The following is a 23,267-nucleotide window of genomic DNA, read 5'->3' on the forward strand; positions in this document are numbered from 1 at the left end:
TTATCTCTGAACTCTGTTGCAGGGCTGGCAGGACCCCCACACTCCCCACCTGCTGTTTAACTCCTGCTGCAGAACAGCTTGCATTGAATGGTGACAGCTAGGGAGAACAAGCACCAGGGAGTGGGTCTGGCTGACCTGAGCCAACGCTGCATAAATCACTGGCAATAACAACAGCAATTAAAAAAAAAATCCCCCCCAAGGTGCTTTTTAAATAACAAAACGAAATGATGGAAGCTAATAAAAGAGCAAAGCTTGAATAAGCTCTCAGCAACACCGAGTGAGACAGGAAGATCAGGTCTAACAGTCTGATAAAGTCACAGTAGGAAATAACAGAGTCAACAGGAAACCAAGAACATCATTTAGACTTTGAGCAAGCTTTCAGTCCTGGACCCTACACATGACTGATCTTCTAAGGCTAGCAAGAGCAACACAGGGACAGGGCAGCTGGACCAGACAGGTTACAAAGCAGATTGAAGACAAAGAGAGTTAGCGAGTGTGATGCTCCAGCATAGAGAGGGCCTGTGACAAATGGGGTCATGCTGTCTTCTGGCCTGATTGGAGATCAATGACCTGGAAGAGGGAACACTAAGTAGAAGAATGCAATCTACAGACAGCGTGCCAAAAGGAGGCTGCTCCAAGTGAGCAAGCACATAGCACTCACTTTGCCAGCTCAAGCAGGGGGAGGCACTGTGAAATGGCTGCCTCTGCATTAATTTGACAGTGAAATTTACTGCACCTCTAAACATTTCCTTCAAACAGTTACTTGGTTTGAGTGACAAAAGGCCCTGTCCCGTCTCCACTGAAACTGTGAAAAACTGTGTTGTTTCCATGACCTATGCAAATAGGACAGACCTGCTAAACCCCTCAAAGACCGTATCTCATGGGCTTGTTTGCACGGTCCCCACCAAAACCGCATGCTGCACAGGAAAAATACAAACCAACCAGTTTGTGTTTACTCCCCCAGCACCTCCAGTCCCCTTGTGGCCTGTTCTTTGGCATTTGCAGTGGCAAGCTACAGCCCCAAATTCACTAATGAATCAAGCAAATGCCTCTCTGTATCCTGCACAAAACACAATAGAACAAAGCAGCTCAGCACCATAGGGATTTCCAAGTGCAAGTCTCCAGCCCTTGTAGCAGCTTAGCACTGAATTAAGACAGACAATTAGTGTGTAGCAGTCAGTAGAGGCTGAGTGTACAGAACACAGAGTGGTGAGGACCTAGGAACAAGGCGAACTGAGGATGCTGGTCAATGACAAATGCACGCCAGGCACGGAGAAGAAGGGTGTCTGTGCTCTGCCTTAGGAAACCACCACAGAGAGTTTGATGATTTATTTTTTTTCCCCCAGAAGAGAAAAGAAAACATACAGAAAGAGAAAAAAATGAAGAAGCATCAGTGGAAATGAAATGCCTGGGAGCAAGGACTGAGGCAACCTTAAGGTTAGTGTGGTTTATGCTATTTATTCACATTACTTCCTCCCTTTATTAAATCTCCCTGGCAACTTTACACTCCATCAATTTTTAATTGTAACTGATGTGACATACATGTTGTCAGAGTCTCACTGCTGCTGGAAACTCCCAGTCCAGCCATAACCCCATTCTTCTCAAAGCTCCCCACTGACACGTTAATCTTTCCCGCCATCACCCTTTAGACATGACCCATTGCCTTCTTCATCTCCACCGTATTTTCATTGCTGGGATACTGTTCTGCATGAGCAAACTGTTTAAATGAACTCGAGTGTGTAAAAGGTTTTCTAAGTTGACACTTGGGAGGTACAGCCTGTGACAATCTGTTTTACATGGAAAACAACCTAGATGTTTGAAATAGCCATGTGCACTGCTATGAGACATCCCAGATAATTAAGCAGATAAGAGTGATTGTTTTGTATGGCAACAGAGGAATGGTGTTGTGCTGCTACCACAGAATGACTGATCTAAGGTCATATCCTCTCTGATTTTCCAGCACTGCTGTGAGGGAGAAGGAAATGGTTTGCCTGAGCTGATCATGCAGAAAAAAAAAAAAACCAAACCAGCAAAGGAAACAGCGTTTCTAGGAGGCACCAACTGGATGAGATGGATCACAGGATGAAGTATCAGTTTACTCATGCAGTCTGTTCCCAAGGCAGAGGCCAGTTTTGCTGACATATGTGCCCACTTAGATGCAGAGTCTCAGGACTGAACAAAAGGCTGCTACGCTCAAAACGTGTGGACATGCCTGCCACATGAAGTGCAAAATTCAAAGAGCAAAAGGGGCAGCCTCCCAAGTGCTGAAGATGGATTGCACGGTAACAGAAAGAAAAAAAAAAAAAAAAAAAAAAAGAGAGAGTTCAAAATGAGAGGAGCTGATGCTTACAACTGAACTAAGCCTCATGTTTCCTCCTATAAGATGATGTCCATTTCTTCCTCCCTCAAGCCCCCAAATAATTTCAGTTTCACAGTGTACCCAGGAATGGCACTTTTGCCCTCTATTTCTCATGCCTGAGATGTAACAGATGCTCCCAACCAGGTGTGCCGGCTAGTTAAACATGGCACATCCAGTGCTGCCATTCCCAGAAGGTCTGATGAGGACTTCACTTCTACATTTACAGGAGGTTCTACCATATTAAAACCTCATGGTTTTATTTTTCAGGGACAAAACTTGCAGGTTGGCAAGCAATGAAGCTCTTGCATGTGGCTATAAAAACAGGTAAATAAAATATTCCATAGGAAAAGAAAATATGAGCAATGGGAGCTATTAAAATTGCTGCCCATTCCTGGAAGCTTCTGACCACATGGACCAATTTCCAGTCTTCCTTCCTTCAGTGCCATTATGTAACGGAGAGATTTAATAAACATTTCGCAGCCAAAACAGTCCTTGTCTCCTTGATGCATTGTCTTCATCACTGCAGCTAAGAGAATTTGGTGAGTCAGAAATCCCAGTAATGGGAAGTTGCAGATTTACAATAATACATGGCTTAACAATACATTGCAATTTAGCCAACACAGAAATTTCCCCATTTTTATCAGCAGGAGGATGCAGACCCGACTCTTGATGTTCCCAGAGTTTTTAACTAAAGGGAATTCAGGAAAAAAATCAAAAAACTCATCCAACTTCACAGACCTTGCCTTTACACAAGACAGACTTTGGCTGAATAATGCCAACGCAACAACAACAACAAAACAGAAAGCTCTAGATACACTAGCAACTCTAAAGTAAACAAAATTTAACGTAAAAGCACTGATGAAAATCCTCAAAGAAAATGGCTATAAAACCAGTGATTGGAAAATATGCTGACAGCATTAATACAACTAACCTTCAGCCACAGGTTGTAATTTGATTTTGTTGTTACATTATTATGATTTCTTAATAGAGAAATGGTGTTTGCTTTAAAAATAAAACAAAATAAAAACCTTTAATAATTCTTATCAATCCAAAATCTTACCAGACTCTCTTATGACTTCTCTTTGCAGTTACTCAATAGTACTAAAAAGTTGTATGATGGGACAGAAATCACTGAGAATTAAGAGGATGTTCTGAGAGGTCACCAAGTTTCTTTATAAATTTCAAGGGGAGGTTACTGAAAGCAAGAGAACTTTTGCATTTGCCTTTTACAATACAACAGAATAGACCTTTTGCATACTAATCAAAAACTTTTTTATTGATTTTTTTTTAAACTTTCCACTGTTCAGATTTCTCTAAAAGAATCAAGATGCAATTAATATTCAAGTGCCACCAAAGCGTATTTTTACTTACTAACTTAAGGATAAAATGTTTTAACAAAATGTACAAGTGCTGTGCATAAAAATGCCTGCTCTTGTGAAAAAAATTTGTTACAAATTTAGAATATTTTATTCATTTGTTAACCATTCTATGTAAAATATTTGAAAAATTTAGAGGGTCAGTGATTTCAGGGTTCTCCATTATGAGCACACAAATCTCCAGGGCATTTCAGGGCTGAAAACTTACTCTTTTGTCATAGCTCAGCTGCATGGAAAATAAGCTTTTGTTAGCAGAAGGGACATACAGATTTCTGGTTCGCCTGAGAGAAGTACATAGGAGGCACCCTGTCCTAGCATTTATTGATTTGCACGCAAGTATTTTTTCAAACACCCACCACTTTCCCTGAAAGCTTTCCCTGAAAATGGCATGGCAGCCTCAGGGCTGCAAGGAGGGAGGTAAAGGAACAGGCCTAATGAAACTCATTTAGACAATGAACCCTTCTAGACTAAAGGTGAGATACAATATCTGCAGGCCACCCTCAATCAGAGCTGCTTCTGAAATCCCACAAATGGCCTTGGCCTGTGTGACCATCACTCAAATGCTGGAGAAAGCTGTCATCCATGGAATGATGAAGAGTCAAACATAAATGGAGAAGAACTGGTGGTATTTTTCAGCGTGCCAGAAAGAAAAAGGTATCTGGGCAGGGTCTCTGCTCTGTACAACAGCCAGTCCAACACAAAGAATGTGTCCTCAGATCAAGCATTTAAACACCCTCCTAAAGCTGTGGACAGACGGTGCAAAAAAATGGAAGAAGAGGGGGAACCTACTTTCTCCATGTCGTCCTCCACTGATGGCCTGATTTCTCCTGCATGGAGCTTTAGTGCTGTATCACACAGCAGCTCCCCGAGAAAAGCATCCGTTTGCAATCACCTTATCACCTGTCCTGCCGTATTACAAATTTGCCACATAGACAAAGTGTCCCATGGTGATTCTCAGCAACGGAAATCTCTCTCAGATGCAGCCTGCTGTCATGGACACTATACTCTGGACATGGCAGTTATCAGGACAATAAGCCTGTCCTCCAAGGCCTTGCTATCACATCAATCAACTTCCAGCACGTACACAGGGTAGTATTTCTTCCACATGATTTACAGAGGGTATAGTATATTCATTGCTTCCTCTTTTGTCACAAACGGAGTATTCCCAACAGGGCCCAGGGCTCAGTGACAGTGCAGTTCCTATATACTGTGCTGGAAATTTTGAAGTTAACAGGCAATCAGAGAGCAAAACGTAAATCTTCATGAAAAAGCATCTATTACATAAGGGTACTGAAGTAGGCATAGGGGACAAGGCAAGAGGGAAAAAGTTGCTGACCTCCCTCCTGCCTGTGAATCACACTGTATACCTCACTACCTGGAAAAAAATCTCCAACATTGGGACAATCAGAAGGCAGAATAAAAACCTCCCTGGTGCACCCAGGATTCAAAAGTCCTGTTATGTTTTGCAGTAAAGGTAGCAGCAATGAGTTAAGCACAGTCTTACCTGGATCTGTCCTTTCCCCATTATGCGATCTGTGCTCTCTCCATCCTCTTTGGTGAGCTTGGTTTTGTTGTAGCACTTTTCATAGCACAGAATCCGCAGAGTTTGTGAGCCTTCCAGCTCAATCTCAAACTCCTGCAGGGCACCAGGAAAGGAAAGAGCAATGAATACATCACAGCAAGACCCTAGTCTCTTAATAATCAATACAGTCTCCTTAAAACTCAGCAGGAGGGAGCACTTAAGGACTGACCAAAACCTCCTCCCTAATGGACCTGGTCTAGAAATAAACTGAAATTGTATTTTGTATATATAAGGTAGTCAAATTAGAGACTAAGATGGTTGACTCCTTAGTCAGGTTTCACTGAGTTTCAGCAAAGCATCATTCGAAAAACAAACTCGCCCACCTTCGTTGTATTTAATTTTGCTCCCCAGCAGGTTTGAGTTGGCTGTAAACAGGCAAAATGTCTATAGCTAATTTTTCCCCCTCACAACAAATAAACAAAACCACCTCCTTCTTCAACATATTTTCACTTGTGTTTTTAAAAATATAATCAAACATGTGTCTGTCTAAGTGATGAAATGCTGGACAAGACTCATTTGTACTGAAATGTTTGTTTAAATATAGCTAATCCAAGAGCAAATCTTCTGCAAGCCCTGACAGCCAAATGAACCTGGCATAAAAGTGTTTTCTGAGAGGCAACATATGTAGCACAAGTGCTGAGCAAGTTCTTCCATTTGCAGGTTTTCTGCCCATCGTGCGTTGATGTTTGGCACATGGAGCAAGTCACATTAAGAAAAATCCAACCTACCTCATTCCAGTTGGGCTCCGTGGTGTCTCTGTAAACTCTAGTTTTAGCCTTGTTCACAAAATACCCAAAAGAATCCACCTCTAATGTGCAGTACAAATCTGAGAAGGGGAGACAGGGACAGAAACTTTTAAAAAATTTCTAGAATCTCCTAACTTGCATTTATCACTCTCAGCACCTTCTTTGTATTAGTACTAGTAACATTATCCAGAAGAAATCTCATCATCTGGGCCAACAGAGTTGCCTTTATGAAGCTGAAGTACCAGCACAGCCGTATAAATGACCTCAGCACAGACAAGCCCCTCACCTCTACCAAGAATCAGATGTATGCTATTATCCAATATTTCCCAAATCAATCCACAATGAGCAGGTGTACACCAATGAGAAATGAAACTTCCCCCAGTAGATATTGGAGCCCATCAGCACATCAGAACCGATTTCACTGAGAACAGCATCAGTATAATATCCCTCAGAGAGTAGGTTAAGGGCCAGCCGTCAAAAACTCATTATCTTCACAAAGTGGTTAATTATGTGGTATCTGGTGTTCCTGAAGAGCTAGTAATGAGCTGTAGACATTGCCCCTATTTGTAAGTTACGTAGTAAGTTATGTTAGCCAGCATCTGGGAAGTCAGTGGTTCAGCAGGAGGAAGGCTAACAGAAAGCATGTACACCCGAGTTCACTCCTTTCCTCCTGAGACTGCACAAGCAGCTTAGATAAGAACCAGATCCCCAGGCACACGGCTAGGTAAGCTTTGCAGCTTTTCCTCAATTATCCTCATCAATGGCTGAGAAGCATGTTTATTTCTACAGGAGTCCTCTTCACTCTATTTTTTCACCTTTTTTGATCCTTCTGTCAAATCACTCCCCTGAATTTTAATACCTCTTTCTTCACACCAAAAATTCTGGATGTCAGAGAATGCTTCCCACTCTTTCATTGCAAAACAAAATACAGTTGAAAGAATTCAGGATAAAGGCTGACTTGTATCTAAAACTGTTGGGTAATCAGCAAACACTGCTTAAAAAAAATACCAACAGACTAGGCCTGAAAAAATAATGCTGCATGCTTGACCCTGATCTGAGTTAATAGCAGCATTAAAAAAATTGCATTCCCCTAAAATTACACCAATGCCCCAATTTCATTTCCAGTTCCCCAAATCACCTCTCCTCCTTACCATCATCCCAGATGCTGCAATCCTAAATCAGTCCATGCCCAGCTGTCACAGCACCTGAATTATCTAACCCCTATCAATACCTCTGTGTATTACAGAACTGCAACTCACTTGAACTTTGCTTGAATCCTGTGGCAGAGTGGACAATGACATTCAGGAATCCATAGAGACCTGGGGATTCATCATCTGTACAAAAGACCCAAGGCATTTTGTTATGTTCACAGAGGAACCAAGAGTGAAAGACAGTGATGAGACTGACAATTACATAGGTTAACGAGCAGAGGGTAAACTGTCCCTAAAAAGGATGGCAGGAGCACGTAATCTAGCCATTTCAGCAAGAGGAGGCTGTTCCAGGTTCAGTGTTGGTTTCAGCTGTAATGCCTTCTGGCAATGTGTGGCTTTTACAACAACATTTCTAGAGTCAGCAAGATAGCACAGAAGCAATTCAAAGGAGAAAAAGTAAAATATAGAGGCTAAGTCTATACTAGCAGATTAAATAGTAATTTAGGATGGTCTCTGACACAAAATTTTGGCCAACTAGCGTTCTTCCAAAGGATTCCCAGACATAGTTCAAAGTTGTCCCAGGCTAGGACTCCAACAGGCACTCCAATCCCTGGCATGATGGTTGCATATAAAGACCATTTAATAGTCAATGAATATATATTGGAGGATGTCCAGGAATATTTTACTAGTTTAGATGTAGTCATATAATTTGGAGCTTGTATTTTCATTGTTGCAGCAAGTAACATTGGGATGACAGATTATTCTTGTTCCTGCTGCCCTCTTCGTATTCTACCATCTGCTTCAACTAAACTACACAAGTTGGGTACGTAAGGTCTCAGCTTTTGTTTGACAGGAACTCTCAGTTTGTAACTCATCACCAGGTTGAAGCCTGTAGCAGAAAGAAACAGTAAAAGCAGTTCTAGGGGAAATGCACAAAGGCAGGCAGAGGTTAGGTTCTCACTGCAGCTGTACCATGTGAAAGCATAAACCAAAGGTCTTACCTTCCTTATTGATAGTGAGGGGAATGTTGTGGACTGTCTGAAGCTTCACACAGGAGTTTGTCAGCATCTGGAGCTCCACCGATGTGAGTGAGAAGCTTTTAAAGCCTGCCAAGGAGATTCAAAGAGGGAGGAATTAAAATTCAAAGCAGAGGCTGGATGCATGCTCCCTTATTCTAGGCATACAGGGAATAGCTGCTCCCTGGACAATGCTCAGCAACAGTACCGTGGTGCTCAGGTCTGTACTGCTGCTGCAGCCCAGCTCTACTGAGGGCACATTTAGTTACTCTTTGGAGTAAAAAGTCTCAGGATGGTTCACAGAAGACAAGGGGGGCTCTTATTTTCTTGCAAAGCCAAAAACCACCCATGCCAAAAAAGTAAATAAGCTTCTTTGGCTTGGAGCCAGGTAAAAGGGTGCAGCTGTTCCCTCTACCTGGAATTGCACAGAGCTATGATCTCTAGGGTAAATCGGAGAATCTCTCCACGCACTTACTAAGTGTTCTCCCTACATATTCCCTACATGTTGCTGCAAGCAAAAGTCCCCCAAGACAGGCTCAGATGTGCAGAGACAGAAGACATCCATGTTGTGCTGTTGGATTTCAACACACATCTCTCTTTTTGCAGGGAACCCTGCCCCACACCTCATCCTCCGGACTCCTGCTCTCTAATAAGATCACAGTATTTGTACCAATGCCCAGCTGAGGAACACTCACATTTCTTCTGCTGCTCCCGGATGTTCTCCCTCCATTCTGCCCTTTCATAGTCCGATGAAATGAGGAACGTGTAACTCTACCCAGGAAAACAGAAGAAAACGGGGTATGCATTAGTCTGACCGACCACTGAGAGCAGGCCTGCCTGCCTTCCACCCTCCTCCAGTGGAAACTGTTGGATATACTGTCCTTCTAGTACTCCTGCCAGTTGCCCTACATCACAGCTTTGTCAGTGACAGGCAGGACTCCGGCAATGTGCCCTCTCAACAATGTGCCAGCAGTACCAACACGGACACCTGCAGTCAGGGCTTTCACAGAGCTCCACCCTGCAAACAGCAGCTGCATCCCTGGCAGCATGAGGTCCCATGGCAGCTCTGTGCTATTCCTCACAACAGTTGTACCAGAAAACCCAAAAGCCTCCAGTACAGGCCCAGACACTGATGTAAGCTGAGGAAGTAGTGACCAGCTTGTGGATTTTCACTGAGTAGTAACAGGATCTTGTGAGAATCCTTTGCCGTGTGCATGGAAAGGCCATGGTGACAGGTTACAGCACTGCCAGAACAGGGAATCCTCTGGCACATTGAGCATCCCACAGCGCTAAAGGAGATTGTTCACAACGATTCAGCATCCTTGGTGCCAAGTGCAGCCTACAGTCCTGAGGAGACAGCCCCGAGTGTGCTAAGCCTTGAACTTGAAGGGGAGTCTAGAAGGCAGCTGCTGCAGAGCTTTATCTTAGGTGAAGAGAGCCGTTCCTATTGCTCTGCCAGGGCAGGTGCTGAGGTAGGGGATTAATTTCTAACATTATTTTTTAAATGCCAATGTTGCATACAAATTAGTCATAGCCTTACAAGATGTTATCACAACCTTACAAGAAGTCATCACAACCTTTGGTGTAGCAAGGTTTAGGTGTCTGCTGCTTGGAAAGTGCTTTTAGGCCAGACAGCAGAGGGCATGAAGGCCTCCTTGTACAACAACGTATACAAACACACACACACACAACCCTCCCCTTCACCTCTATCTTGTACGCTGGGGGAGTCCAGAAGAGCCACTCACCTTGCCATTGCGATTGTGTACACGGAAGGCCATGTTGGGAGACATCAGCAGTAGGAGGGATTCCTGCTCTGAGAGCTTCTTTTTCAACCTCTCAATGACCTTGCTGCCTTTATTGGCCCTCTGAAGGGTGGGGGAGAGAGGAAGACAGAGGACACTTGTCATTCTGCAATGTCTGTCCCCATGTGCACTGAAAGACATTTTAAGGTCCACAGTCCCTTCCCTCTGTGAGAAGCCAAATGGCCCCAGGCAGGAGAAATGCTGTCAACAGGATCCATGGGGCTCCCAGCTGCCCAGGAAGATGTTACCTGCAGTATCTCTACACTTAGACTTGGCTCTGTTCCCCAATTCTAGCTGCCCCAGACAAAGCTACAGAGGTGTGTGGCCACTGTCCCAGCCATACCCTGTACTTTCTGTTCCAGAGGCTGCAGCAGCATCATGTTACTGGGCAGCCATAGCACTGCCAGGTCCTCCACAAGCATCCTTGACTAAGGAGACTGTAAGGAACTTCTCTAGAATCTGCCCAGAACTCTGTTGCCAAAATTCTCTCCCATTCACCACCCACCGATCCATTTTCAACAGAGGTCAGCTAAAAACAAGGTTTTTCTTGGATAAAACCAAGTCCCAAACCCAGCCATGTATATTGTTTGGCACTGATGCACTGAAGCACGTATCTTAGACACCTGCACCTTGTGAGTAAGAGGCTTACACATGGTGTTCTTCCTAATACCTTACTTATTCCAGGAAGCCCTCTCTGAAAGCCAGCCAGGGCAGAGAGGCAGAAGCATGTTCTTTCAAAGCACGAGGGATAGTCTTCTCACGGTACAAGCAATGTTATTCATATCCTGTTCTACACACCAGCAGGCTTTCAGTTTTCAAACTCTTATTTCTCTTTTGGGTTCCAGAAAGGTTTGGAGTCTAAAACCTCTGAGAAAACATGTCTTACAAGCAAAGAGAAGCCTGGGCCAGAGACACCATATCTGTGTCAGACCGTCCAGTCAGCATAATTGGTGTTCTCCATATATTTGCTGGTGCCTTGACACCGGTGAAGTCAGAAAAAGCTTCAAAAGCATAACTGAGCCTGCAAAAATTTAGAAGTACATGGCTTCTGACCCAAATCACTTGCAGGATCATACTTTAATAGCTAGAAATTGGCATGCCACTCTCCCAGTCCTTCTCATATCCATAGCATAAGAGCCCTGCCCTCCAGATGGATGCTTGAGGATAGCAGTCACAGGTGGTTCCATGCAAGTAGAGGAGCTACTGAGTACAACTACAGGGTCTTTTTGTTCTGCCTCCTTACAGGACACCCATCATTCAAGCCATGCACTAGGACAAGCAGTGATGGGCTGCAGAGCATCTGGATATCACTGATAACAGAGCCACACCACAAGCCTCTGCTGAACAGTCTGTTTTAGCATGACTCCCTGTGCTGTGCAGCTCTGGGAATGCTGCTTCTGTCAGCACCTCATCTCAGAAGAGACACTGAGTCTGTACTTGGCATGTAGTACTCAACCCCTTTTACCTTTTCACGCTGGATATCATTCTTGATCTGGGATATCTTGATCTTCATGGCATCCAGTTCCTCATCAGGTACCAGTGGGATATTGGGCACTGCCTCAGACTCATCCACCATTTGGAAACTAAGGTCAGTGAGTGGGATGTACCATTTGCAGTCATATTGTTGGCTTTTACTGAAAGACAGAAGGTCCAAACCTTTTACTATTACTGGTGTTTGGCAACACCCGCTCCCCCTTCCCACAAGTCCTTCCCCGCTATAGTGCATAAGATACAGAAACGGGCACAACTTCACTGTGACTCCTATGTGGAAAAACTCTGGTGAAGGGCTGCTTTCCAGCAAGAAAGCCTAGAAGGGCCAATAGCCAGTACAGCACATAACAAGGCAACTTGTTTTGTTATCTAGTTCTTTTCATCCTAAGAAACCACAATGATCTTTTGCAAACCCTTTCAGTCCTGCGTGCTCTCCCTTTGAAGCCTCCATAGAGGCAAAGTTCAAAAGCCATGCCACGCCTCTGACCTGGCTGCTACCTATGATCTAAACCCAGGTCTCTCCTGCCTGAGCTAGGAGGGCCAAGTGGGGCAGGTGAGCCAATTTGTATAAACCTCTGTGTAATCCAACCAGAAGAGAGAAACTACAGCTCGTAACTGCCATTCTCCAGTGATTTCACCAGGATAACCAGTTCACTTTTTTTAATGTTTTATCTGATTTATTCCCTCTCCACCTCTACTGTCAGGAACATCCACTCTTGGCAATGTCCCACTCTTTTGAAGGTTCATTCCTCAAAAGCATGTGCTTCAAAAGGGGCAGGGACAACTTTTTGCTTGAGGAGGGCAAGAAGATGTGAGAGGTCTCCTTGAGCAGAACATTTAGCAAATGAAGAGAAGCCCTGTTTGAGGCAGGTATGTTGGTAAAGGTTCCTCCCTCCTCATTTGTGAAAAATGTCAACAAAACTGTTTCTGTAGCTGCACTTTGGGGTTGACGCATAGTCTGTTTATTGTAACTTTTCCATTTTTCTACAAAACTGTTAACTGGCTGTAGCTGCACGGCCAAAATTAATAACCTTAGTAACAAAAGAAAGAGAAGAATGTCACCTATTAAAAGAAAGAGGAAGTAGAAAAATGAATGGCATTTGTCCAGAATACCAGCAGCTACAGCACATCCTATTTTCCTAGGAAGGCTCAGGGCAGGAGGAATTAACCTCTCCTGAGGGACCAGCACTTGGCCAAGGTCTTAAAACAGACAGTACTACCTTGCTGACCATTCCTTGCCTCACTACATCCTGTGGATTATGGTTACCCAGGTCTGGGGCTATTCATATTCAACTAAAACTGCTGGCTAAACCCAGGATTCTGCTGAAGCTGAGGTGCAAAGCACATAGTCCAGAAGGAAAACCTCACCCTCCAATCTGCTTCTTGAGCTTGGCACACAGGAACAGATCAGTAAAAAGAAAGACATGACGTAGCTTCCGAGCCCCCTCAACCAGCTCCACCATGAAACTGTCCTTCAGCAGCTGCCGGTGCTGGTAAAAAAAAACAGAAAAAATGTTTTAGGTAGTGCAATATGAGCCCCAGATTTGGCACTGGGGCAACACATTCCTTAGACGTGACTCCTACCAGAGCCAATTCAGTAAATTGGTCTAATTCAGAAAAAAGAAAAAAGGCTATTAAATGTTTCTTGCTGTAAGCTCTGCTCCCTCCTGCTACCATCTCTCCCAGGGGCCGAAATGGCCATGAATCTTCTTTATTATCTGGTTCTGGGTCAGACTTCAGGCTTCTCTCCATCACCTGTTCCTGCACCCAAGTGTAATTTGTGAGTCCATTGCCCAGCTTCTGTGTAGCCAAGGGCCAGAATCACTGACAGTACATCATCCCCTCACAAACCAGCAGAGAGCAGCAAACATCACTTTTCTCAGGAGTCACTTACCCAGCCACTGAATTCAGCTTAAGCTACCCCACCAGGTAGAAAGAGTCAACACCTCCACGAACACCTCCACTCCCCATTCACAACAGTAGTTTGTCAACATTAACAGGTGAATGCCATTGCTGCTTCTTTATTACAAGTGCTGTTAAGGGACAATTCCTGAACAAAATGTGTATCTAGCAAACTTCTTAGTAGTCCCTTATCAGCCTGTGTTTAAATAGGACCATCTGGATATGTCCCCAGCCCATGCCTATTTAAATCTCTTTTATGTATCATATAAACATTCCCCAAACCTAGAAGATGCAAAGAAGCCACACAAGCCTGATGCCTTTATTCCTGTTTCTAGCTCCAGGAAGCTTTACAGCCTCCTAAATAAGAGGCACACGTTGGTAGGCAGAAGCGTAGCTTTCCTAATTCCCTTATGGTGACTCCATAGATAAAAGACAAAAAGGCTGGAGCACTGGCACTGAGACAGATGGCTGTGTGCTGTTACCAGTGACCAAGCCACGAGTTTCAAGCCCTGCTCTACACTCAGGCCTTCTGCTCTGATGTCAGGATCAACAGGACTCTGAGTGCACATCTGGAATACATATCTCCCACTGATTTTCAAAGACAAGTCAGGGGTATTCAACTTTGGGCAAATTTTATTCCCACCAATATGTATAACTGTCAGTGTTGCCTTGCTTCACAGCCAGTACAAGTGGGAACCATCAGCTTCTCCACACATGCTAAGGTATGCTAAGGTACCTTTTCCTGACCCATGCTATTTCCTTACTATTCCAGCTAAGAGGATGCTCCCCTGACACCAGTGAATGACACGTCACACATACCGTATATGCCCAGACAGCACTGTGGCTGAGGATAGGAGAGATCCGCTAACACTGTCCAGTGCTAACCAACACCTCCCCCTGCTGTCTCACTGTCAGCCTTCTCCAGCCCATGCTCCGGACTTGTCAGTACAACTCACTCCCAACCTGCAGTATCTCTGTGATTCCCATGCTGGGAAATGCATGCATGAAAACTGTCCATTTCCAAGAGGCAGCTGTGCTCAGCTATGCAGCAGTATGCAACAGGAAGGCAGTTAACCTGAGCAAGGTCAGGACGTCCAAAGCAGAACTGATGCCTCAGTTTCTCAGGTTATACCCAATGGGGTTTGCTTGCTGCGTGACTTAACAAGCCCTGAACACATTTACTGAAGAGGGTGTGGGAGTGCAAACCCCCATGCTGCCTCTCCTTCCGCCTACCATTCTTCCCATCTTGGCTCTCCAAAATGAAAACAAACCACATCAGTCCTGAGCTCAGCAGGCGTCATGGCAAGGAACACAAGGCAGAGAAATGCCCTTGCAGACATAATTCTTGTTTCCACACTCTGTCCTACAGAACCCTAAACTTCCTGACATGGCCTAAGAGTCTGCATTTTCCTCTCTGCAGCTGCACGAGCACCACAGCTAGCTGTTAAAGCACACAAAGCAGTGTCAGCACCTCATCTTGGTGCTGCCTTCCATTACACAAAGGTCCTGGAAATTTGTGAGCAGCAGCAAAAGCTGCACCTTCCCCATAGTGCCAGGAAGCAAGGCTGCTCCCTAGCAGACTGTTGCACCATCTCTGGGCAGGAGTCTGTAGAGATCTGGTATCCAGCAGTGATTCAAGCTCAGAAAGGCCTGTACATATGTTAAAGTTTATTTTTAGGTGGGCGTGATCCTCCTGGCTTATCTTCAGTGGTTTTGAAGAGAACGCCTGCCTGCATTGATGTCTCTGCTGCTGATGCGCACTTGTGCATGCCTCCCCCTCCTGCCTGGCAAACAAACCCCAGGTAGGAAACTAGAAACACTGAGCTTTAAAAATAAATAAATAAAAAGGAGGAGTGTGTTGTCAGTAGCAAAAACACTCTCCACAGCTGCAAAGAATTTCATCTGGGAGCAATAATGAAGCAGGGAAAGATATTTTCTGAGCAAGCCAAAACCCTGATCTCAGGTTTCGAGATCTGATGCATATTAATTACGCTGCAAATCAGCTCAGCTCCTCTGGGGCAATGAGAATAGCTGCTTGTTGCCAGCTCAACCTCTGCTCAATGTTCGTAGGTGTAAAGATGTTCTCACAGCTCACTCATCTCTGCTACCCAGCAGAATGCTGCACTGTCCCTTCCCTACCTGGCAGGGACATGGCACAGTCCTGACCTGGCCTTCTGTCCCCCTCTGCCAGGCACTGGAATTGAGAGAGATCAGTCAAGACCCCAGCCCAGCACCCTGCCAAGAGTTCCTAGCTGAAAAATACCCCAGACTAGTCCAGAACACAGATTCAGCACCCCACCCTGGGAAGATATCTCTGGCAGAGACAGGCCAACAACACGGCCAGCAATGTTTCTTCACAAGCAATGGAGGGCACAGGCCCAGGAGAGCTGTTGGAGGACTGTGAAGGACTACTGCTCAGCCCTAGATCAGCCCCCTGGTTTTGGCAGTATTCCAGTACCATCATCTAGACCAGAGCATTTTGAAGACAAGCGTTTCCTTAAGTGAAGCGGAAGCCCACACTGAGGCACCAGTGACTGGAAACCTTTGTGTCAGGTCTTCACAAAGTAAGAAAAGAAGAGCCCATCAGTATTCCCTGCAGCAAGGCTACAGACCTCCCCACATGGCCTGCCTGGTCCAACCAGGCCATCCCTTCTCCTGCCTTCTGAAGTTGCACCTAACCTGCTGCTGCACAGTCCTTGACTGTCACCATCCAAGCAGAGTTCCTCCAAGTGGCCATGCTCTCTATCCCACATCTCCCCAAAAGTCAAGCAGAAAGCTCAGCCATACAATGCCAAATCAGCGGTGTGATTCAACAGCCTTCACACTTCCCATCTGGGACTGAGGTACCACTCATTTGCACTGAGTTTATTTTGGCTAGCACTCCTGGGTACAAAATACCCTAACACAGTGCTACCATGAGGCAGCAAAAAGTCTTTGGCAGCATGATCTCCCAGAAAGAGAGCTGGGTGGGAAGAAGACAAGGCTGTATTTCCTAAGCTTGATTGGAACAGAAGTAAAGAGGTGAAAGGGATTTATTCCAGTCAGACACTCAGAGGAAAACACTGAGCTTCCCAGACCTTTCATACCTCCTATCTTCTTGCTCATGAACTAGTTGGGAAGGTCTCCCTTCAGCAAGCAGCAGGGGTAAACTGCCACAAAAGCAACCAAGTGTCTGGGGACAAGAGGACAGAAGAAAACATTTGTGGATCAAGCCAGGAAATCTCTCCTCACAGGGGTGTGGAGCTTGATATTAGATCTAACTACCAGCTTCTCTCGGAAAACAGGACTTTCGGTAGGGCTGGGCACAACAGGCATGCCCCAGGCTGCTCAGCATCAGTGGAACAGAGGAGGAGCGCTTCCAGCAAAGGGTCGCATCCTTTGTTGCAAATGATTCATCTTGCCAGGAGGGTTCAGCAGGTCAGAGGGAAACAATAAAAGGATTTCCCAACTGACTTACCAGATCCGTGCCAAACCCCACAGTGAGGGAGCACAGGGCACCTTCCCCGTCCTCCCGACATGAGTCAGCCCATCCTACTCCACCCTGGGGAGCCAGTGGCCCCCTCAGACAGGACTCGTGCCGGTCACATGCCCGGGCCACCTCACCTCCACAGGCCTTCTCCAGCAGTTTGGGAACCAAAGTTCACTTTGGTCCTCCCAGCCAGGGTCAGCAACAGCTATTCCTTTGGTGGCCTCCTGTTAAACAGGCTGTCCTGAAACACGAGGTCTTTTGGCTGGGTGATCCTGCTGTACATGACATACAACAGCCTATGTGTGGGAAAACATCTCTCTACCTTGCTTCCAAAGTTCCTCTGTTTGCTAAGGTTACCAAAGGTGCGAAAGGTTTCCTAAAATACCCTGAAATGACATATAGACTACAGAAACACCAAATAAACATCCAGGAAAACATAAGCTTAAAATCAGAGCGGCAGTACAGTGGCAGAGTGACCCCTCTCTTCCAGACAGTCCCAAGACTGTCAGGTGTCCAGCACAGGAGCTCAGCTCAGCTATAGAGAGAGGTTCCAGGAGGCCTGGCGGAAAACTTCCTATTTTGTATCATAATGGAGAGAATTAGGATCATCTTTAATCTCTCAAACAGGGCCTGGGCTGACTGTTACCTTCAGTGGCTCTTGCAAAGTTTCTGTACTGGTGCAGTGTAAGTCCCAAGTCTTCTTTCTAGGCCCTGCTTTCCTTTGCATGTTTTCACCTGCTTCTTCTCCCACCCACCTCAGTGCTCTGGACAAAAGAGCTCTCTCCCTGTACACCTTTCAGTGCTTAGATATCCTCTTTGGACCACCTATTGCTGTCCTCCTCCTCTTACCTCTGTCAGTGAGCATCTCCCCCTCTGCTACCAAGCTCACGAGTACCTGTATGCTCATCTATTCATCCTACAGTGTTTTTGTGCTGTTTGCATATGGTAAATCCTGCTGCTGTCACGTACTGTTTAACTCCAGGAAGTGTGGCAGAAGACCAGCTTGTCTGAGACACATTACAAAAAGTGGAATTTAAAAATCTACTCATCCAGAACCACAGCTGTACAAAAGGCTGTCTCCTCACTTGTGTGCTGAGGAAAGAGCTCATCCGATGTGGTGACAGCAGAGGCCTGCAGCGTGCGTGGGTGAGAGCCCCGGGAAGGACTGGAACATGTGTGATGCAGGAGGAGGAGGGTAAAAGCAGGAGATGGGTATTGGCATATGTCAGTGAGGAAGAGGTGGTTTGGCTTTCTGCAGAGCGTAGGAAGAAAATGATTCCTTGTGTGTGTATGCGTGTGTTGCAAGACCAGCATTGCAGAATAAAAGGGATGCTCTGCCTAGGGAGCTAAACTGGCTGCTCTTTGAGCATTTTAATAGCCTTTCTTTATTCTTTCCAAAGCTCCTGTCACCAGGAGCTCTCTGACTCCAGCAGTAAGACAGAGTGTGAAGCATCCAAGATAATTTTTGAGTGCTCTATTGCCAACATCTGCTGAAGGCCTCCAGAAGCAGTAGGCACCAGGCCTCGAGCTGTGCGTGGCTGCCTGCATCTAAGCTTAGCTCCCATCTTTTCAAAGGCTTTAGTTTGCCCTTCTGCTCCCTTGCAAATGTCCTTTGTCCTTTCTCTTCCCTAGCACACTTGGTCTCCACCAACTTAAATGGCAGCCTCAGGCAATGATAACCAGTCCCTTGACTGCAGTTTAAAACCACATTTAGAAACATGATAGAGCAGCTTGCCAAGCAGCCCCTTCTCTCCAGGGCAAGGGAAAAGGTGCACAGTAGCATAAGCTGATCCAACATGTGATCTAGTGGACTTGATCCCAGAAGGAACTGCTTGGACTGGTGCTGATGAGACCAGACACTAAGCCACTCAGTCAGCAGAGTGACCCAAAACTCAAAAAAGCCTTCGTTTTTAGGCAGCTCCCTTCCTCCATGCCACTGTGGGATCACACAAATACCAGTGTGAACACTTCAGAGAGGGTGGGACTGCACGGCCACGGGCAAGGCGGAATGGCAGCCACTACCACTCAGCTTGGTCTGAACTGCCCTGAAAGAACATCCAGCAAAGAGTATTAGACAAGCAGCAGTCAAGAAAGGAACCACCATCTCCCAAATGAACTCTGCAATTTTTTGCAGTTTCATTCATTCCTGCTTTACAAGAATGGGCTGAATTAGCTGGAAACACAAGCCTTTACTTCTGGCAGAGAAAGACAACACAAGCTCTGCAGTCATTTGCATCCAGGCTTAGTTGAAAAAAACCATGCAGCCCATCTAGCTGCTCTGTTAATAAGACTAGAAAGGTTATTACTCCCTTCCTTCTGGCACATAATAGTGGCACATCCTCCACCTCAAAGCATTCGTTCTCCTGCTTCCCAAGGGACCATCCCAATAGAACCTTAAACAGGTTGCCTATTTAAGCCAAGAGGATAGTGATGAAGAAAGATGCTTGCTCCATGGTCCTAAGGGGTGGAAGATTCTCCACCACTTGCATTCTGAGTCAGAAGGTATAGTGCTACTCAGACTCCCTTTCCCTCCATGCATTTGTTTGGTCATTTAGAGGGTTGGCAAAGGTGGATACCTGCAGATAATCCATCAAAAAAAGTAAAAAAGTAAAATCACAAAAGTAGAAAGATGGGAAGGAGGGAGCAGGAGAATGTAGCAGATCAGGCTGAATAGAAACAGACCCAAAAGCCCAGATAAGCCCTCCTGGCTCCCCTGCGTTGCCGGGCTGGGGCTGGTGCTCTCCTGGCGCCTCCATACTGCAGCCCTCGCAAACCACAAGGCAGAGAAGACTAGCTACAGCCAGCCTGGCAGGCAGCAAGGACCAAACTATGGGTTTGTAGGCTTAACCCACCAATACTGCCTTCCCTGTTGTAGCCCTTTCTGTCCCTCTGGTGAATGGATTTACTCCCTTTGTTCCCATCTCCTTGCACAACCTGAAATAATCATTCATCCCAGCAAATTAAATCAGGTCCATGCGTCACAGAAAACTTTCAGTTTATATGCATAAGTCTAGAATTAGAAAAAAGCCTACTGAGCCAAGCAGAACCAGGGGGCAGGTGTGCAGAAAGGACACCTGACATCATGCAGGAAGACAGCAGGCAGGTCAGACTGAGTCGATGCTCCTGGAGCAGGGAATCACCTTTTGCAAAAGGGATGAATACTGTGCTGATGAGCCTGTACTCTCTCCTGACCTGCACTCCTCTCCTTAGCAGCCTGTCACTAGGGAGATTAACAACTGGCTGCTTTCCCTAGTTCAAAGCAATCCTGAAAAAAAGAGCTGGAGCAAGAGGCTGGCAAAGGAGATTTGACTCCTCCTCACAACGCACTCAAAGGGGAAAAATATTCCCCATAAAAGGCAAGTACTGGGAAAAAAGATAACTGAGATCAGCACCTAAGCAATACATGAGGGGAAAGGGCTGTTTTCCCTCCTTCCTTTCCACCAAGGAAATTTCTATGGGAGGAAGACAAATAATGAAAAAAGCCATCAAAGCAAGCTGGCGATTCATTAAAATAAAAAATGCATTATGCATTGAGAGCAGTCAATTAGGAGATGCAAACTGCACACTGTCCTGTCACCCTAGGGGAAGCACAAGCAAGGCAAGTGGGAGGAAAGGATAAGTAGAAAAGGAAAGATTTACAGGCATAAACAAAACCCAGCTATGACCCCAAGCTGAGTAGCTTGTAGCAAGGAGCAGCCATCACTAACCCACATGGAGTAGCTGGGAGCACACTTGTGTCTCTGGATTACTATGCAGAAAGTGAACACACCTACTCTCTAGACACAGAGTGGTGTCAACTGGGGCATTACTGCTTTGAAGAAAGTAGGATATTGGTGCCAAATGACTAAAGAAAGTATCCACCATCAGATTCCCAGAGTGGAAGGCAAATTCTGGGGAGCATCAGAAGCAATTACTTTTCTTCCCTGGGCTCATTGCAAGCTGTATGCAGCAAGGGAGAGCACAAAGGGTTCCTAGTTCCTCCAGCACACCCACAGCCCTCTCCTTGGGTACGTCCCCTTCTTTCCCTCCCCACATGATACATAGAGTCACTGCAGGCAGAACCACTGAGAGTGTGAACAGGGCTGCTGAGCCCAATCCTGACAAGCCTCCCCTTCCTGCTTTCTAAGATCTGACAAATACACCACTCCAAAAAAAGATCATCAGGATCATCCTCCTGAGCCTGCCCCTCTGCCTGGGCTCTGGCACCTCATTAGGATTCTGCATTATACTTTTCAAAGCCTGCATCCCTCATTGAGATGCTGACAGACAACCGGAGAACACAAAATGCTCCCTCCCCTGCGAAGGGGCATCCTAGCCTGCGATTTCTGCTACGACTCCATCAGCATCCACTTTAATGAGGCCATCCACTATCGCCGAGGCCCTGGTGACTGATGTCTGAGCTTCTACCTCAGCCTCCAATTGCTCAGCCCCTCCTCTTCTTTTCTCAGCTGCAGACCTCCTCAGCTGACAAAATGAGACAATGAACAAGACTTGCAGGACAAAGTGCACCAAATTCCCAGTACTGCAGCTTCTAGCAAATCTTTGTCAGCTGAAAATCAGTTTAACAGCTAAAAGCAAGCATGTTTAGCTGACAGGATTTGGGAATACATCATGAAGGTTCATGGTTTCTTAACAATCTCCTGGGCTTTGTAAGACGTGTTTTTGTACAGGGTAATTTGGGTCACTTTTGATCAGCCAGTGCCTCTGGCATGCTGCCACAATTCCTCTTACACATATACTATCTAAGCGCACCTCTCTTTTGTTCAATCTCCTACGTTCTTCTCCCTCTTAATACTTCTGTCAGTCCTGGCCTTTCCTCATCAGGAAGGACTGAATTGCTTTCCAATGAAATTATGAGGCAGATGAATCAAGCCCAGTGAGGCATGCAGGACTTCACTGTTGCGTAGCTCTATGCCCCCCTTGCACAACATTGCATGCAGGTAAAGGAACTGCACATCTTAGAACTTTCTGGGTATAGTCCAGCTCCTAGCAGAGCTGAGAAGAGTTATCTTACACCCTTAGGAGTCAATCACCTCCCTTAGCTTTCCCAGCCCATTCCATTTGTTTTGCTTCCTAGTCCCATTTAAAACATTCTTCTTTAGAAATGAGGATGCAAAAAACTAGTTTTATGGCAAGAATGAAGATTCTGGAAAAGAGCTTTTCCTAATCTTTTATGATTTCTGATGTTTCCTCACCTTTTTCTCCTCCCAGGCTTCCTGTTTGGTTTCAGTTTGCAGGTAAAATACAAATCCATTTAGTGTATAGCAATATGCATCATAGAAATTATGTATGATAGTGATTATAACAATGCTAAGGACAAAACTCTAATCACACTGTTCCTCTGTGTTTCCAAACTGTTTCCCGAACAGAAAACAGAGAGGAGCTGTACTACATCCTTTAGAGAACAAGGACACTGCATAAACTGTATCTTAGCAACAAACGAATTAATAGCGTAACTTCCTAGTCTGCTCTACAGAAAAGACACAACCAGTATTTAGAAACTGAGAAAATAACGAAAGCAGGAAGGCTCACCTCCCCCTTCTTTACAGTCATGGACTGCCGACGAGGAGTGATCTCCTCATTGATGCTGGAGAGGAAGTTCTGTGAGATCCGTAGAGCATCCTGCAGGAGTGGATGATCAGGGTGGCTCACTGGAGTGTGCTTGAGCAAATCCTGACACCAGGAACAGAAACAAAGAACAGAACCATGAGCAGCACTAGAAGGCAGAAGGGTCTGAGGGCTTCTAACTAGAGCTGGAGAACAAGATGCTCCAGCTGCTTCTTACAGATTAGAGCAAGGCTTTATCTCTAGACGAAGAGGATAATACTCTGCACTTCTTGGTAACACCACTGAAGAGGTAGCAGGGTCCTACCTATGGACTCCCTCCCCTTAGTGTAAAGGGAATAGGCTCTTATGCAGCATGACAGGTTTATTTCTGCAGTCCTGCAGCTCCATGGAAAATTTGAAGGGTGAAGAAAATAGAAAAGGGGCCTAAAGTTTGAAAACTACCTTTCAGATACTTACATGCAGGACAAGTGTGCTGCGAGTCACTCGATCCACTGGCTTGTATAACAGAGCTGTGAAAAAAAAAGCAGCAGGAACATAAGGAAGAGGTCCCTAAATACAGCCCCTACAGAGCAACTTGTCCAATGCAGCTGAATGTACAGGCATAGGCTTATTAACCAATGAACTACTGGAAAATTCCCTTCTCTAAGGTTAATGTGCTGCACAGCCAATAAAACACACATGAACACACAGAGGAAATAAACATGCTCCACAGCAAACAGATGCCCACTTGTGAGCACGCTCTGCCAGACAGTGGATGAGGAGCACACAAGGCAGTACAGAACAACTGCACACAGCATGGCACACT

General features: G+C 45.5%; 1 protein-coding gene and 1 long non-coding RNA gene across 3 annotated transcripts in view; one reads left to right on the top strand and one right to left on the bottom strand.

Annotated features, from left to right (window-relative positions):
* The window catches only part of BCR (BCR activator of RhoGEF and GTPase), a 104,015-nt gene that overhangs the window by 9,212 nt on the left and 71,536 nt on the right, over window positions 1–23,267 (bottom strand). For both annotated transcript variants that reach the window (XM_052796408.1, XM_052796407.1), the window contains 10 exons: window positions 22,919–22,971; window positions 22,427–22,567; window positions 12,892–13,013; window positions 11,498–11,666; window positions 9,976–10,095; window positions 8,926–9,001; window positions 8,216–8,320; window positions 7,323–7,397; window positions 6,046–6,143; window positions 5,240–5,371 (listed from right to left, as the gene is read on the bottom strand). In XM_052796408.1, coding sequence (XP_052652368.1) covers window positions 5,240–5,371; window positions 6,046–6,143; window positions 7,323–7,397; window positions 8,216–8,320; window positions 8,926–9,001; window positions 9,976–10,095; window positions 11,498–11,666; window positions 12,892–13,013; window positions 22,427–22,567; window positions 22,919–22,971 — 1,091 coding nt within the window. The remainder of the gene's footprint in view (window positions 1–5,239; window positions 5,372–6,045; window positions 6,144–7,322; window positions 7,398–8,215; window positions 8,321–8,925; window positions 9,002–9,975; window positions 10,096–11,497; window positions 11,667–12,891; window positions 13,014–22,426; window positions 22,568–22,918; window positions 22,972–23,267) is intronic.
* On the top strand, window positions 1,116–2,847 carry LOC128145755 (uncharacterized). The gene is made up of 2 exons (XR_008236589.1): window positions 1,116–1,437; window positions 1,961–2,847. It is a non-coding gene; the product is annotated as an uncharacterized LOC128145755 (long non-coding RNA).

The sequence above is a fragment of the Harpia harpyja genome, chromosome 9 (genome assembly GCF_026419915.1).
Source record: "Harpia harpyja isolate bHarHar1 chromosome 9, bHarHar1 primary haplotype, whole genome shotgun sequence".
In the NCBI taxonomy this organism is placed as follows: domain Eukaryota; kingdom Metazoa; phylum Chordata; class Aves; order Accipitriformes; family Accipitridae; genus Harpia; species Harpia harpyja.